The sequence below is a fragment of the Pyrgilauda ruficollis genome, unplaced genomic scaffold, assembly GCF_017590135.1.
Source record: "Pyrgilauda ruficollis isolate IOZ18807 unplaced genomic scaffold, ASM1759013v1 scaffold53, whole genome shotgun sequence".
NCBI lineage: Eukaryota > Metazoa > Chordata > Aves > Passeriformes > Passeridae > Pyrgilauda > Pyrgilauda ruficollis.
The window spans coordinates 584,195-599,480 of record NW_024526933.1 but is presented as its reverse complement, the minus strand read 5'-3'; the positions used below and the strand labels follow the sequence as shown (position 1 = coordinate 599,480).

General features: G+C 34.4%; 1 protein-coding gene across 1 annotated transcript in view; it reads right to left on the bottom strand.

Moving 5' to 3' along the window:
• Positions 1-14,545: 14,545 nt before the first annotated feature.
• Positions 14,546-15,286, bottom strand: part of LOC121360697 (contactin-associated protein-like 4) — a 201,163-nt gene continuing 200,422 nt past the window's right edge. The window contains exon 24 of the mRNA XM_041480742.1: positions 14,546-15,174. Coding sequence (XP_041336676.1) covers positions 14,981-15,174 — 194 coding nt within the window. The 3' untranslated portion in view covers positions 14,546-14,980. The remainder of the gene's footprint in view (positions 15,175-15,286) is intronic.

Below are 15,286 nucleotides of genomic sequence, written 5' to 3'. Positions count from 1 at the left end.
TACCAGAACAGTCACTATCTGTTTTTACATGTAGGCTTTTTCCAACTTAACCTCACAAGTGTTTTCTACAGTTTCATTCTGTATGAAAAACAGATAAGAATCCTAATGGTATTAAGAAACTTGAAATTCCATTAGAACTCATACTGAGTGCTGCAGGGAAGGAATAAGTTTTTCAAAAAAAGCCCTTTTTTGGGGCGTAAGAATGAGGCAAGGATGGATTTCCTTTTTGAGTGATAGAAAATTACAAATCAACATGCCTGTTGTAATAACAAATACCTTTAAGGGATGAAACTGAAAGTATTTTGCCTTTGATGTAGTGAAAGTGAGGAAAAATAACAGAGCTGGGGCAAGAAACAAGATGACTTGAATTGTTTTACGTAACATATATATTTATAATATATATAAAATTTCTACATATCTGTGTTGGTGAGGTTGTAAAGAAACTTTGGCAATTAAATCCTAAAGACAGACAACTTTATGCTTTTTATAATTTTCAAGTTTTTCTCAAAGTTGTGAACTCTTAACATTCTTTAGACAAACCTAGGAGGGGGTCAGTTTTTTATTTCACTCTGTCTGTACTGTTAGTACTAGTTTGTATGGTCTCTTACACTAACTTTTCCCTAAAAATCCTCAAAATAAATTTTTTGACTGTGTCTACACTTAGTCACAAAATACAAAATCTGCTTTCACATTTTCTGGTGCAGCACAGATTATCTTGTGCATGTGCCTGAATGTCCACCAAACAACGTTTCATTTTTTAATGCCACATCAAAAGTGCTTTAATTGTAGGGAAGCTTGATGCACAGCTTCAGTGGGCTTAATAAATAATAGCAGCAGCCACTTCTCCCTCTTTTCTACCCAGTGTACCAGTTACCTGCCACCAAAGGAATCCATTTTTTTCACTGAAGTAGAAACACTCAGAAAGGCCTCAGATCCTGGAAAAGAGGTTCTTGAGGATTCATGCTCCTACTCAGTGTTAGAGCTGCAGTAAATGTCACTACATCTGCTTCAATAATTTCATTCCAAAGTAGTTTTTTTTTAGCTGGTGGATGCATAAACTCCTGACAACTTCATTTTAATCCACAAAGAAGATTCCCATGTTGCAAAAATCTTAGTCTAAAGCTCTTCTTACATGTACTTCTTAGAGGCTGATAGGTTGTCTGTTATTATAATTTCTTATGTGGTTTATTTAGCAAAGAAATTCACTTTTTGAACTACTGATGTTTAGATTATGAAATTTAGAAGTTTAAATACACACATATAGCATTTGTAGGTGATCTAAGGAGAACTTGATACTGTGAAAACGTGCCTTCGCTTTTCCTGAAGTAGAAGACACATTTTAACTCAATCCTATTTGCTCCTTCATGCTGTCAAGTGGTTTCACTTCAGGTTATAAAATGCATACATATTTCACACAAGATTATGAAAAAAGAGGTTTCCAGACATTTTTCATTGCTAGCTTACTGTATACCTTAGCCCTCTGAATACCATCAGTTTGACTCTCATTACTTTTGTTGGCTTAGAAATGAATGACATTTTAGTGAATATAAGGAACTGATGGAGAGAGGTGAATAAAAATTTTTCAGCTCTGTCCAAAGAAACAAACACAATTGCCTAAAAAGTATTTTTGCTTTTATTTCTAATTTTCCTCACTTCAGACTCTGTATTTCCTTTCAAACATGCTGTTTCTGGGAAATAGAAAACCTCACAGTCCATTTGAATCAACAATAAATAGACAGAAATCTGTAAAGAGAAATAAAAAATGACAGTCTCATGAACTATACTTATCTAATTGTAGTCATCCATATCTAATCTAAAAGGTGAACTTTTTTTTTAATAAGAGTATTAAAAGGATGCCTTCTAAAATTGACTGAAACCTGTGTTAATAGAAACTTTACCTCTTAACCTACTAAAAAAACCCCATGATATTATTCTTCCACAATCATTGAAAAGTAATGTGGAAGAACACATTTTATTTTGTAGTGACTGTCTTACATTTTCTTCAGTGGAAAAATTTCTAATCTTATGTTTATGTGGAATCCTTTTCCAAAGCTAAAAAGGTATTTTTGTAAATTCAAGAACTGAAAGTAAAGGGTAAAGATGCCATATGTATTTCGCCAAGTCCTCACTATATCTTAGGGTTTAGAAATTTCATGTGAGCAAAGAATTCTGAAATCACTCTAAGAATAAGTATCCAGACCAAAAAAAAATTTAAATAATTTAAAAATAAAAAACTAAAAAGACAAGACAAATACACAAGGCAATAAAAATGAGTTAGACCTCAACTAGGAATAATTTTTAGTTTAACAACTGACAATTGTTAGCCTTGTAACTTGAAAGGTGTTCACCTTTTGTTAGCCTTGCACTAATATAAAGACCTCCTGTATTTTCACTGCTCTTGGTTATATATTCACCACCTTGAAAGGGAACAATCCATCTGAGCTGTTTTAGCCTTCCTTCGCTTGCCCTGATTGTGCAGATGGCCAGAAAAACTTTTCAAATAAAAAGGCAAGGTGCTGAGGGCTTGAGCACTGACATTCTGAACTGGCTTCCTGGTCTGGCTTTTCTTGGGATGACACTGAATAAGACTTCAGTTTGCCTTCACCAGTGCTTTCATCCGGGAGCACTTCCAAAGAGTATTGCCAACAGGCCTCAGAACATGCCCACAGGCAAGGTCAGCTCCACAGGGCAATAACTGCCTGTCAGCTACATTATGAAAATAAAACCACTATTATAGAAAGTAGGAGAGCCAGCCTAGCAATGCAGTATTTGAAAAATGTAAATTTCTTGCACATTTAATAAATTATCCAGGAGGGTTTGACATACCCCTTTTATGTAATATGCAAGTGCATAATCAACTTAGAAATTATTGTTACAGTATTTTTCTTTAAAAAAATTACTTTTGGAAATATATATCTAAAAATAAAGCCACAGGATGAAACAACATCTATGGTCTGCATTAAAAAGTCAAGAACAACTGATATAAGTGAACTAGCAACAACATTGCTATTTGCCACTGATAGGTTCTTGATGGTTTTATCTTTCATTCATAAAGACATAAAATCTGTATACCCCAGAATGATTATTCTAGTGCATTTCAGGGAACAAATACTGAATGAAAAAGGCAAATGTATGAGTGAGGCTTCATTCTCATAAATATTGATTGGCACAGTCTGAAGAGAGTAGGCCATGAGTGTAATTATTCCATATGAAGTGCTCTCATTATAACCCGGAGTTTCCATAGATCTCTTTCAATGTTTCTTTGACATTGTTGTCAAAGAATCCAATTCACTGACAAGTCACTCACAGCATTCTGAGAAAGTGAAAAATATAGACAAATACACACAGACAGCCCAAAAAAGTATTTTTAATACTATTTCCTGCTGTTTAAAGAACTGTAGCTAAGAACAGTCTTGTAATTTGATAATTCAAAAAACATTAGCAGAATTTTTTAGAACCAGCTATAAAATAAAGACATAGTTTTTTTTCTTTTTTTTTTTAAACTTTATATTTGAAAATATCATATGGGAGGAGATACAATCCAATTACACCTCCTGTTTATTGAATTACAGGAGATGATTCAAATATAAGACAAATTAAGTAAAGAATTGTTCTGTGTGGAGGCAAATTGAACTGGTGGTTGCAGAGAAGAAATGGAGTAATGGGATCAACTTCTCACCCTGTCAGTTTTCCTGTGTTTTGGTCAATTCATTTACTGTGTTTCTGTCACTGAGTAGATACTGTTTAAGATTCTTTCCATTTAATACTGTACGTCTGCATGTGTGTCTATTTTTCCTTTACTGCAACAGCGTCATTTTTTAAGTTAAAATCTCTTGACACCTTTAAGATAAAAATCATAATGTTGACATTTTAGATTTTCAGATGGATTATAGGCAATAAAAAACAAAAACCAAACCTAAACAATAAAAATTTAGGAAAAATTATGTATTAAATAAGGAATACACAGTCTAGGGAAATGCACAGTTAAAATTGTTAAGCCACCAGATACATTAATCTCCTAAGCTCTGCATGTAAATCAACTGCAAGCTATTTACACTGTACCAGACAGTTTGCATTTCTCCTGCAGGAGTTTTTTAAAAGAAATGTTGTGACTGAAAGTTTACAATAATTATCAAAAAAAAAAAAAAAAAGAAAGAAAAGAAAAAAGGATAGAATTTTGAAACTTTTCAGTGTTCCAGCTTGTTTAAGGTTTTTGCTGTTTGGCTTTATATTACTGAGTGTATCCTAAAGACATGTAGATATTTGACAAGCTATTATCACATATTGCTCTGATTATTTTCAACAGGGATTTCTCTTAATTTTTAAGCTACTTTTTCTTTTATTCTAGAATATATAATTTTACAGTATGTTGAAACAATGTCATAAAATTTGATATATGAAATGTATTCACAAACTAATTCAATCAAGAGCTTACAGCAAGATGAACATTTGTATAATTTATACTGAAGAGAAACAGTATTATGTGATATGCTTTGATTTGTCATTGCAGTAATTCTATTTTATTAGATACCATTTAAGGAGAATCTGATATCTAGAACTTACATAAAAAGAGTTAGTGGTCATTTGACTAATGCTGTTCCCTACATCTCATGGAGCCACATCATTTCTAGTACCAAGAAGATCCCACTAAATAAAAGTGAGAGATGTGATCACAGTCAGAATAAAACCAGAATGTTATTGTTCACTCTACCATTGATCTTCACACACACACACACACACACACACACACACACACACACACAGAGCACGCAGACAACTGCAAAATGTAATGATTGCTGAATCTCTTTTTACAGCATTTGCTGAAACGTTATCTTTTTACATAGCGTAGTGACATATTTATATTGGCTTTGATTACAATAAACAAAGTGTTGTCATTTTGAGTAAAAGTAAAGACATACTAATGAAGAAATTCTGATTAATGGTGTTTATAATGTCAATGGTGTGCTTTTCAGAAACATCCAATCAATGTGATCAGTTTATAGACACAAACTCCGTTTGTGGAGAGATATAAGCCCATGCCTGAGTATATGCTGTGGTCATCCATCTGGAAAGTAGCTTTTGAGAAAATTACCTGTGAGTCCTGATGGAACAAGGTTGAACATAAATCAGCAATGTGCCCTCGCTGCAGGGAAGCCCAGTGGTATCCTGGCTGAAATAAACAAAGCACTAACAGCAGGTTGGTAGAGCTTATCCTGTCTCCTCCCCTCAGCACCAGAGAGTCTAGGAAAGGGCCACAAAATTATTAAGGCATTGGTGGTCTCTCCCATGAACAAAGACTAAGAGTAATCAGACTGTTCAGCCTGGCGAAGAGAATACTCAGAGGGGAATTCACACATGCACATAAATGACTGAAAGGCAGGTGTGAAGGAGGCTCTGTCCATTGCTGCTCTGTGATAGGAAAAGAGACAGTGGGCGTAAACAGATATACTGGACACTCTTCCTGAACATCAGGAAGCACTTTTTTCTGTGAGGGTGACTTATCACTGACAGACATTACTGAAAGAGATTGTGAAGTCTCCATCCTTAGCTACTTTTAAAAGCTTTCTTGTCTGGTTTCCAGGCAACTTGTTATGGGTGGCCCTGCCTGAGTAGGGAAATCGGATCAGATGACCCCTAGAGCTCCCTTCCATTCTATGATTCTGTGAGCTGAAAGTTTAGTAATTTTGTTCGGAGCACTGAACATGTAGCTGCCGCCTGAATCAACACAAGTGTTTTTGAAGATCTTGCTTATCCTCACTGAGGGAGGAGGACTGACTTCTGCCACATGTCCTTAAGGAATTATGAGGTCTTCTTTTGTCTCATATTGCTGTCTCTGCCAGATATTGTCTGAAATTTGTCCTCTGGAGCAAGCGAAAACAGTTTTGAGTGAGATGTCTTGGTTTTCAGCAGGAGGTAAGTAGTTAGCATGGTAAAAAGTTTGTTGACCTAACCCAATGAATAGCGAGCAATATGCATGGATTTCTTAGATAATACTATGCCATGCTGTAAATTTGAGGGTGGTATTATTTAAGTAATTTTTTAACTATAACTTCCTTCCAAATGCACTTTTCTTAGTGTATCACATACCCTGGAGAGGCTTATTGCGTCATTGCTCTGACGTTGTCAATTACACAGGGAAAGAACTGTGCTCAGATGAACTATGGGGATCCTAATTATTTTTATTGTTTCTAGAAATGCCTTCAAGAGGGTACCAAAGATCATATTGCTATGGCGCTTTTTTCTGCTAACAAGAGGAGAAACCATCATCTTCTTTTCCTCCCTTGCACCATCCTCTTCAGCTCCCTTGACAAACCAGGTCACTGTCAGCCACCTCCCTGCTGACAGCCCATCATGTTGTGTGTCTCCTTTCTCAGGCCTGAGCAAAAGTTGCTACCCTGGACTCTCTTATTCGTTTTAGTGAGTGTGGAATAAGAAAAGTTTCCAGGTGAGGTATGTCCCTCTGTGTCTGCTGCAAGTGACCCTGCAGCATAGTGTCTTGTACAAACAGCAGCATGCATGGAAGCATGCACGCTTCCTCCCAAATTCAAGCTGGCCCTAGAACTGCAGAGAAGAGCTACATGGCTGATGATGTCTGATCAGCTGGAATGGATCACACTGTCCTTGGGAGACCTTGGCACAAAAGATGGGTGACAGAAGCTTTTCCCATGAATTCATCTTGGGAAAACAGTTTGGAGAGACACAATTTATCAAAATGGAGACAAAACAGACATGTGAACTGGCAGTGCAGACACCTATTGTGAACTAGCTTATGGTAAAACAGACACCTTATGGAAAAGCAAAGCATCTACCGTTTATGTAATTACAACTGTAGATTCTCCACTACATATATGATTATGAGCAAAACATAAGGAAATTCCTAGATTAATTAAAAAAGAACAGTGTGAATCAGTAAGGCATATCTGCTGCAAGCATGTTTAGTTTTTATGTTACAGCATACTGTAGAACCCTAAGATGAATTTGGTAGTGGTGAAATTACTCTTAATGACTAGTAGGTGTCAGAGTGGGCAGGCAGGTACTGTACAAGGGCAGCCTTTCTGCCATCATATGGATCATTTGACTCATTTAAAAAGCATTTCTTTTCTCAAATGTAGCACTTAACCATTGTAGAATACTCAATAACAAGCATTTACTAATGCTTTCCTAATTAGTTTCTAACTACACAGGTTTGCTTGTAATCATAAAATAATACTGTGAAGGGAACTCTAGACACTCAAAGATCTTCCTGTTTCAGGGGGCTGTTAATTATTATTATTTTTCACGGAGAATGTACCAGACGTAGAGAGAATGTACATAATAAGTGTTTCATGCTGTGCTTAATTTACATATTGAAGTACTTTACTGAGGCAAACAGACATCTAAATATCAGCTTGAAACTAAAATTCGTTAGTTTGTTTTTACAAAAGAAATAATTTAAAGTTGATATGCTTAATGACATGATCCCAAATAAGCACTTCATACGAATTGAGAAATATCTCTACAAGAATATAATAAAAGCAAACTTTCAGAACTTTATAGAAAGTTTTATCAACAAATTCTTGTTCTATATTCTTCTCCTTTTCTATGAATTTTGTCCTTTTATTCCAATTATGACTTCTGGGAATAAATCATAAATTCCTCACAGTACACTCTCTAAAAATAGATGAACTTTATAAATGTGTCATGTAAAGGAATATGTGAAACATTACAAAAATCTTATTCTATATTTAAATGCTAATTTCCAGTAGGATTTAACTGTAAAAAAAATGAAACACAGAAATTGTATGCTTATGACAATAATTACTGAAAAATTACTTTAAATCAGATGTATATATTTTGAATCTGAACATCAAAGCAGAAAAATCATAGCAATGCAACACCAATAACTTAAGTGTGAGTTGCTGATTTACAGATCATGGCACTAAACAATCCAGTTGAATTTTAATTTCATGGGGTGTATTCGCTGTGCAAGATTAAGATCCTTTATGCTTTTCAGTTGAAACACCATAGCTGGAAAAGTAAGTTTTTGAACTGCCATAGCAAGGGGACCTTGGCTGAATGATTACCATTTGTGAGATTTAAACTTCTATTTCTAGTGTCATTGAGTGCAGCAGAGAAAAAAAAAACACCATATAAAGAATGTTTAATAATACTTTTAATTAAAAAATAGAGAGGATGTATCTTGAGGCTGTAACTACTGAGATATTATGAATGTTTTCTTACCAAGTCTACAGTTTTTAAATTAAATATTAACGTATTATAGGAGCCTTTTGAAATAATTTTTTCATAAACAGGATGGGATTTAGCTAAAAGTGGCAAAACCTTTTCTGTTTACCGTGAGGGTGTTTGGATGGTGTAGTTAACCAACAAAAAAATACCCCAAAAACCAAAAAAGAACCAAAGACCACATCCGTATATGTTTACTATTAGATTTGCTGCTTCATATAGAATATACAATGTTATTTTATGTTGATAAGGAGTCTTTATATGTGCAATAGATTTAAAGGTATTAGAAAACAGTACATTTTTTATCCTGTTACCTAGAAAGTAAAATATGGCACACCTAGCAGTTACTCATGGCTAGAAGAGTGACTCTATAGTAACTAAAAAATAGCAGAAAATGAGATTAATAAAGCTGATGAAGCTACTAAGAACATTAAAACATCTACATATGATACTCCCTTTCAGCTAATCAATTAGTAGGAAACATTTTGTAAGAATGTAGATGTGTTGTTGTCATTCCTGTTTTGTGTTTATCTGTATGAAACCTGTCTTGTTTATTTAAAATATACCTCCTATCTATTTAGATGAAAATGTTCTGGGATCTAATTTTCTGATACAAGAAGACATGCAATCAAATCTATATTACACCAAGTAGTCCAAGGTCTGTTTTTCTACTCTTTATTCATGAGTTACTCTGTGGATAAAAGAACAGGAAAATGCTATTATTTCTGACTGAAAGAAACAGAACCATCTCCTGAAATAAATGTATTAAAACAAATACAGATAATGAATATTAGTTGCCACATCATTTTTTGCTAAATAAAAGATAGGATCATATTTCTATTATCATGCTGTCTATTTACATAAAAGCTTTCATCTTCTAAGGGCTTCACAAATATTAATTAAGCAAGTCAAAACTTCAGTATATTCTTTGTATTGTATAAATGGAGTGTTAAGGTCAATGGCTTTTTTCAAGGCCATACAGCTAAGGGTGGGATAGATATTCCTGGGCTTCTCAAGAGTTCAGTCCACAAACTGTAAAGAAGCGCGCTGAAATTCTGTTAATGACGTAAATAGTTTATAGACAGGTGCATCACTGAATTTATAGTATGTAGTGAGAGATGTCTTGCAGATTTCCTGTTTTTGATCCAGACTTTCTGATGGCTGCTTTTAGATAAATGAACATTGGCCTTATAAATTGCATGCAAGGCACTGTTGCTTTTGAGAAAAATAAACCATCAGTTTACAGACTCCAAAAACTTTGCATTGTACTTGCATTAAGTTCTTGCATGTATCAGTACATATTAAAGACAAAAACACCGTGCTGTGCTAAAAAGTATAACATACAAGTATTATCAGCCCTATCTGTTATCAGTTGGTTTGTAGAAGAATATAAGCACTATTTTAATATTTCTTTTTGTGTTGTTATCACTAGGTTCCTGATGACATATCCACAGTGATGAAATCTGGTTCAACTAATTGACAATTTATTGTCCATTTTCTTGGACTTCAGCATGATTTTGAGTATCTGTTTCTCTTCTGCAGATTTAGGAATCTTTTTTTGATGCCCACTGTCTCACCTAAACTAAAGGCATGAGCCCTGGTGCTAAATAAAATCTGATGACTGACTGGGAGAAGTACACTTCAATTGAATTGGTAAAGCACATATTAGCTGAGTCAAAGATTACTAATGAATTTTTTAGCACACATATTACACAGTAGCTTAAATAGTTCAATGTAGTGATTTATGTATGTGTGTATGAAATTTATTTTGTTATAAGTCAAATTCCTCAAGCCCTAGATGTAACTAAAAAACAATTAAAAAAAAAAATTAAGCCCTGCCTGTGTGTGAGGAATGCTGCAACATTTTATATTAGAAGTCTGGTTGTCTACCTCTCACAGTCCTTGAGGAGACATCAAGATCTTATTTTTGTCGCCTTGAAAAAACCCTGAAAATCTCAACTATTTCTTGAAATAGTTTGAATATTTCCAAGCATAGGGAGTGTGGGGAGGATGGTTCTGAACGCTGGACATTTCTTCAATATTTGACATAATACAAAGAAAATTATAAAATTTAAAGAATCTTAGCACAGACTTCATAGCCCATCTGCATTCATGTGTGTGTGCATGTGTGTACACACACATTTCCTCATAGACTGAAGTTGATTTTTAGTGTGGATTTACCATTCTATTTAATAAGGGTTTTAGGAATGATTTATTCAACGCTATTTATACAAAATGTTAGAAACATCAACATTTCATCATGCATCAGAAATTCATATAAATTTAAGTGAGATTTTATGTCAGTGTTTGATATAAGGGCATCTATCTCTCTGCAATTATATTGTGATGTCTGATTCCTTTATAAGAACTGAGAAGAACAAAGATTAAGAGGTTTGGGGAATGTATCCAAAGAACAGGGCTAGTTTTTGTCAAAAATTACTTTTCAGATAGTCCTTCAAGAATAAAGATGAGTATGACTTCTTAGCAAAGCAGACTATGAACACCTTCGTGGTTTTGTTTCTGTTTCTCAAATCAGCAGCTTCAGAATTTCTGTACTCAAACTCATTAAACCCTTCTCTTACTGCCAAAAGGCCCCAGGAGAAGATTCTAAATAGAGGAAGTTTAAAGGGTACATCCTTTGTGTTCTCTATTCTTTTAAGCATGTTGTTGTGTGCACTTAAAATAAATCACTGAAACTACTTCCATACATTTACACATTTATCTTTTCAGTCAGGACTAGTTTCCAAAAGTTTTTTTTACTTTTCTTCCTTCTTGATAATGTACAATCTCATTTCATGTTTAGAAACACTAAGAAATTACCATACTTTTGGCTGCAGAATTAGGTGCCTAATTTGCAAAAAATTATGTCACATTTCTGCATATTTACTTCAGAGAATGTGCATTGCACTCAGAGTCTAGGGCACAAGGTTTTTCAGAATTAGGTTTTCTGACTTTGGAAACATTTTTTCTGTTGCAAAGAACATTCTTTTCCTGTAGCATCACGTGGATTATGTGGCTATATCTCTGCCTTGAGTATAAAGGTAAATGCTTCGAAAGGTGACTAATTTTATTTCAAAATGATAGTTTCTTATCAATCCCCTGCTAAGTTGCAATAGTTGCATGTTCTGAATTTATGCAGATGCTTCCTTAAAGTAATTTTGTCTTTTACATGCCTTTTTCCTTGTACATCACTGCCATAAATAACGATATTGTAAATTTATTTTGACTGTGACTAAATTACTTGTTTCATAACATATTCTTCATTTGCACAACACTGGATGTATTGAAAAATATTTTCCCAAAACTGAAATAAATCATATTTATATGCTAAATGTTGAGTACATAAATAATTATAAGCCCTTTATAGCTAGAGCCCACACAAAGATTTAAAAATGTACCAGCAAACATGCTGCTATTTATTTTCTAATGTACTTAAGAAAAAATATATTTGCCACGGAAAATGTGTCAATGCATAGCAAACTTGTCACATTAGTGCTCCAAAGTATCTATAAATAACCACACTCACCAATATATTATGTGCACTTCTACATATATTTACTGTTGAAAAAAAATCAGTATATTGTTGTCAGTTTTAAACTTTTTAATACAAATTCTTTTAAAAAATATTTTCCTCACTTTATTTTAAAAAGTCTTTATTAACAGTGAGGTGAAAATCACACAATGGAATAGAGAACCAGAAAGGGACAGCACAATGTTCCATGACATTTTAGCGCACTTCGGTGCCACCATTTTTTTTTATCCCCATAGAACTGCAGCAAGTAATGAAAAATGCTGCTTCATTGATTTCAAACATGTATATTTTAGATTAAGGTGACAAACATATGATCACTGTTCCTACAGATGAAAATGGGCATTTGCATCTTCCGGTAGACATAACTGATTTATTCTACAAATCTACAGATGTTCATTCAACAAAATCCATATATCTTTTCCTTCTTAGAATCCCTCATAAAATAAAATGCCTTAAAAGAAGTCTTTGAATGAAATAATCTGCCACTCATACAGGCATTTTTATCCTCCTCCGCCTTTTTATCTAGTCTGTGAAATAGGGATTTTACTAAGCTTTCCCATTCCTGTCCCTTTTAAAAATTCTGAGGAATAGGGAAAGAAAGTATTCATTTGGAACAAAACAAAGTAAGGAAAGAGAACTTTCTCTCCATGAAGACACACAATAAAACTTTACAAGGCAATAAAACTAAGAGCAAGTGATTGAAAAGTTAGGTTTACATTCTTCCAACTTGTCCTGTTGTGGGTAAAATTTAGGCTATATTAGGTTTATATGAGCAACTCTCATATGAGAGTTAAGATAAAAGACAACCTGTCTTTTATCATTTAATCAAAATATCTGCTTTGGTGCACTATAATCATAATCTTGTAGGTTTTGTCCCACATTGTTACTACATCCCACAACAATAAAAAATGGAGTTGACTGGGACACACCCCTGCAGGTGACTCTGTTGAATTTAAGTGGCACTAAGAGTTGGATACCTACCTGTCTAAAGTAGAAAATGAAAACCTCCTGAAATGCAGAGGCTTTGGTTGCAGAGAAGCCCATGGTAGGGCTCCTCTTGACTTTAATGCAATTTAGGTCACGGCCTCAAAAAGGAGTCACAAATTTCACTTCAAAGTAAGTAGATGAGAAGGTTCAAAGTAGGTAACGTAATAATTCAAAGTCTTCTTGTCATGGCTTATGTGAGGCTTTCACCTCCACCACTCCCCATGCACAAACAGGATATTTTCATCACTTATTGAGAATAGTCCAGTACTCTGGCCTTCCTAAAGGTGACCTTTTATCATGAAGCAAACTGTATCAAATCCACAACATTGATACAGTTCTTGACTCTGGGTCCTCAGCCTGATTAATCTATCAAAGATGCAAACAGAATTGCAAAAATGAAAACAATAAAGCACTACATGCTAATCTGAACAATTTATGATTGCAGACCATCCAGGTACCCCAAAAAAGGAAATATTTTTTTCCTAAAAATTAAGTAAATCTGCATAGAAGGAAGTAGAAAGGAATGGTAGAATTCTGTAAAAAGAAAGTAAAGACTGATGGAAGAAAGTAAGTTTTAAATGAAAACATCTGCTGGACATTTATATTTACAATTACCATTGATGTAAAGGAATTTACATATTAAGGGTTTTGGCACACCATGTCAGTTCTCCATATCTTTATAATGTTGCTGGGCACCTATAATTGTGCATTTTCTAAACTGCACATTCTGGGGTCTAGCTTTGATTCTCTGAATAGAAAAACAATGACTGTTCTCATTGCTTTCAATGGGAGTAGATATAAATAAATTCTGGAAGATATTTAAATTTCAGTCTCAAGTCTACAGAAATCCTGTTTGTTTTCTCAGATCCAAGCTCTAGACACTCAGTCATCTGACTGGGGAAAACCAAAAAATGCTTTGTGTGGGTCAGTTACCTAAATATTGTAATCTAATGCCATTTATAATGCCTTCTACCAAAAGACACATACCTTCTGTAGAATCTGTGACATTCACATCAGGGCACATGGGTATTTCTGATACCCTATGGTGCCTAAAGTGACCTTACAATCTTCTTTTAAGACAACTTAAACCTAGCCTTCATAGCTAGTAATTTATTTGTACAATATAAATAGCTTTCATTTACTCTGTCAGCATAGTAAGCAACTCTTTAATTTTGAGTGGTGTAATCAGACCTTTTCTCACAGAGGTATAGTAGGTACTATTAAGAGTGCAGAATGAAAGTGTTCATGTGGCAGACACTGTATAATTTCTATAACACAGAAAAACACTTGAGGTCTGGGGCAAATCATAAATACAACAGTTTCAGAGAATACATCCCAGATAGTGCATTTAGACATTACTTCTTGACAGAAGTATCATCACTAATTTCTAGGGACAGTAACCTTGACCATCTTTTGGTGTTTTCAGTCTTGATAAATTAACTATTGTTAGTCTTTTACTTGATCTTTCCAAGCAAAGGTCTTGCCTTTTCCCCGCCATTTTATTCAAAATGCCCAGATTGTGCATGAGTCTCTTGGTGCCATCACCTGACCGTAAGTGAAAATCTACTGCAAAAGAGATTTTAAAATATTTTAACCCACTGTACACTTTTCAGTTCTGCTAAGCCAGACAAAAGGAAGGGATAATGAACATATCAGTCACATCCCAGGGGAAAGAAATATGGTTTGTTCTGGACATCAAATGCCATGGCTCACAAGCAGATGCTGACACCAGCCAACAGCAGCTCAAAAGGCATTTTCAGTTTGAGGAAGTAAGACGGATCACCATAATGCAGCACAGCAGAATTTCTTTAGTAACACAAAGTATTAGAATCTACCTTTCACCTTGAACAAAAAATTATCAATCAAATTTTAAATAAAAGGATAGGAATAAATTCATAACAATTTTCCCATTCAAAAATCATATTCAGTGTGTACATTAAACTTCATTTGTAGAAGGTCACATTAGAACAGTCGGAAACTACCAACAATGAAATTGGTTACAATATCTAATTCACTGTTACATAAAATGCATTTACGGTATAATAGCTAAGGAATGCATGTAATTTAAAGAGGCCCGCTACAGCGATCACTGAGACTGAACATATCAAGTATATTAAGTCTCAAATCCATTGCATTTAGATTAGTGTGCAAGAACTTTTTCTGCCCAGTGAGAGCCCCCGCCTTAGCAAGAAAGTCAGACTGTCACATTATTATACTAGATCAAATCATTAATGTCAATCAGAAGAAGTATTCCTTTTGATTTTCATTGGCTGTGTTCTGCATGCTGAGCTCACTTTTCAATGCAGATTCAGCACTGTCTTCGTTTTCAGAGCCTTTTGCCTCATTTTTTGAGTATATGCCTTTTTTTTTATAAATGCGTATGGCTATGGCCGTGATGCAAAGTAGGATGAATATGACAACTGCTATCACACCTACAAGAAGAAAAGAGAAAAAAAAGTAATGAGAAAGGACAGACAAATAATAGCACACAAGCCAGAGAGTAGGACAAAGAAGGAATGACTACATCACATAATGGAAGGGCTT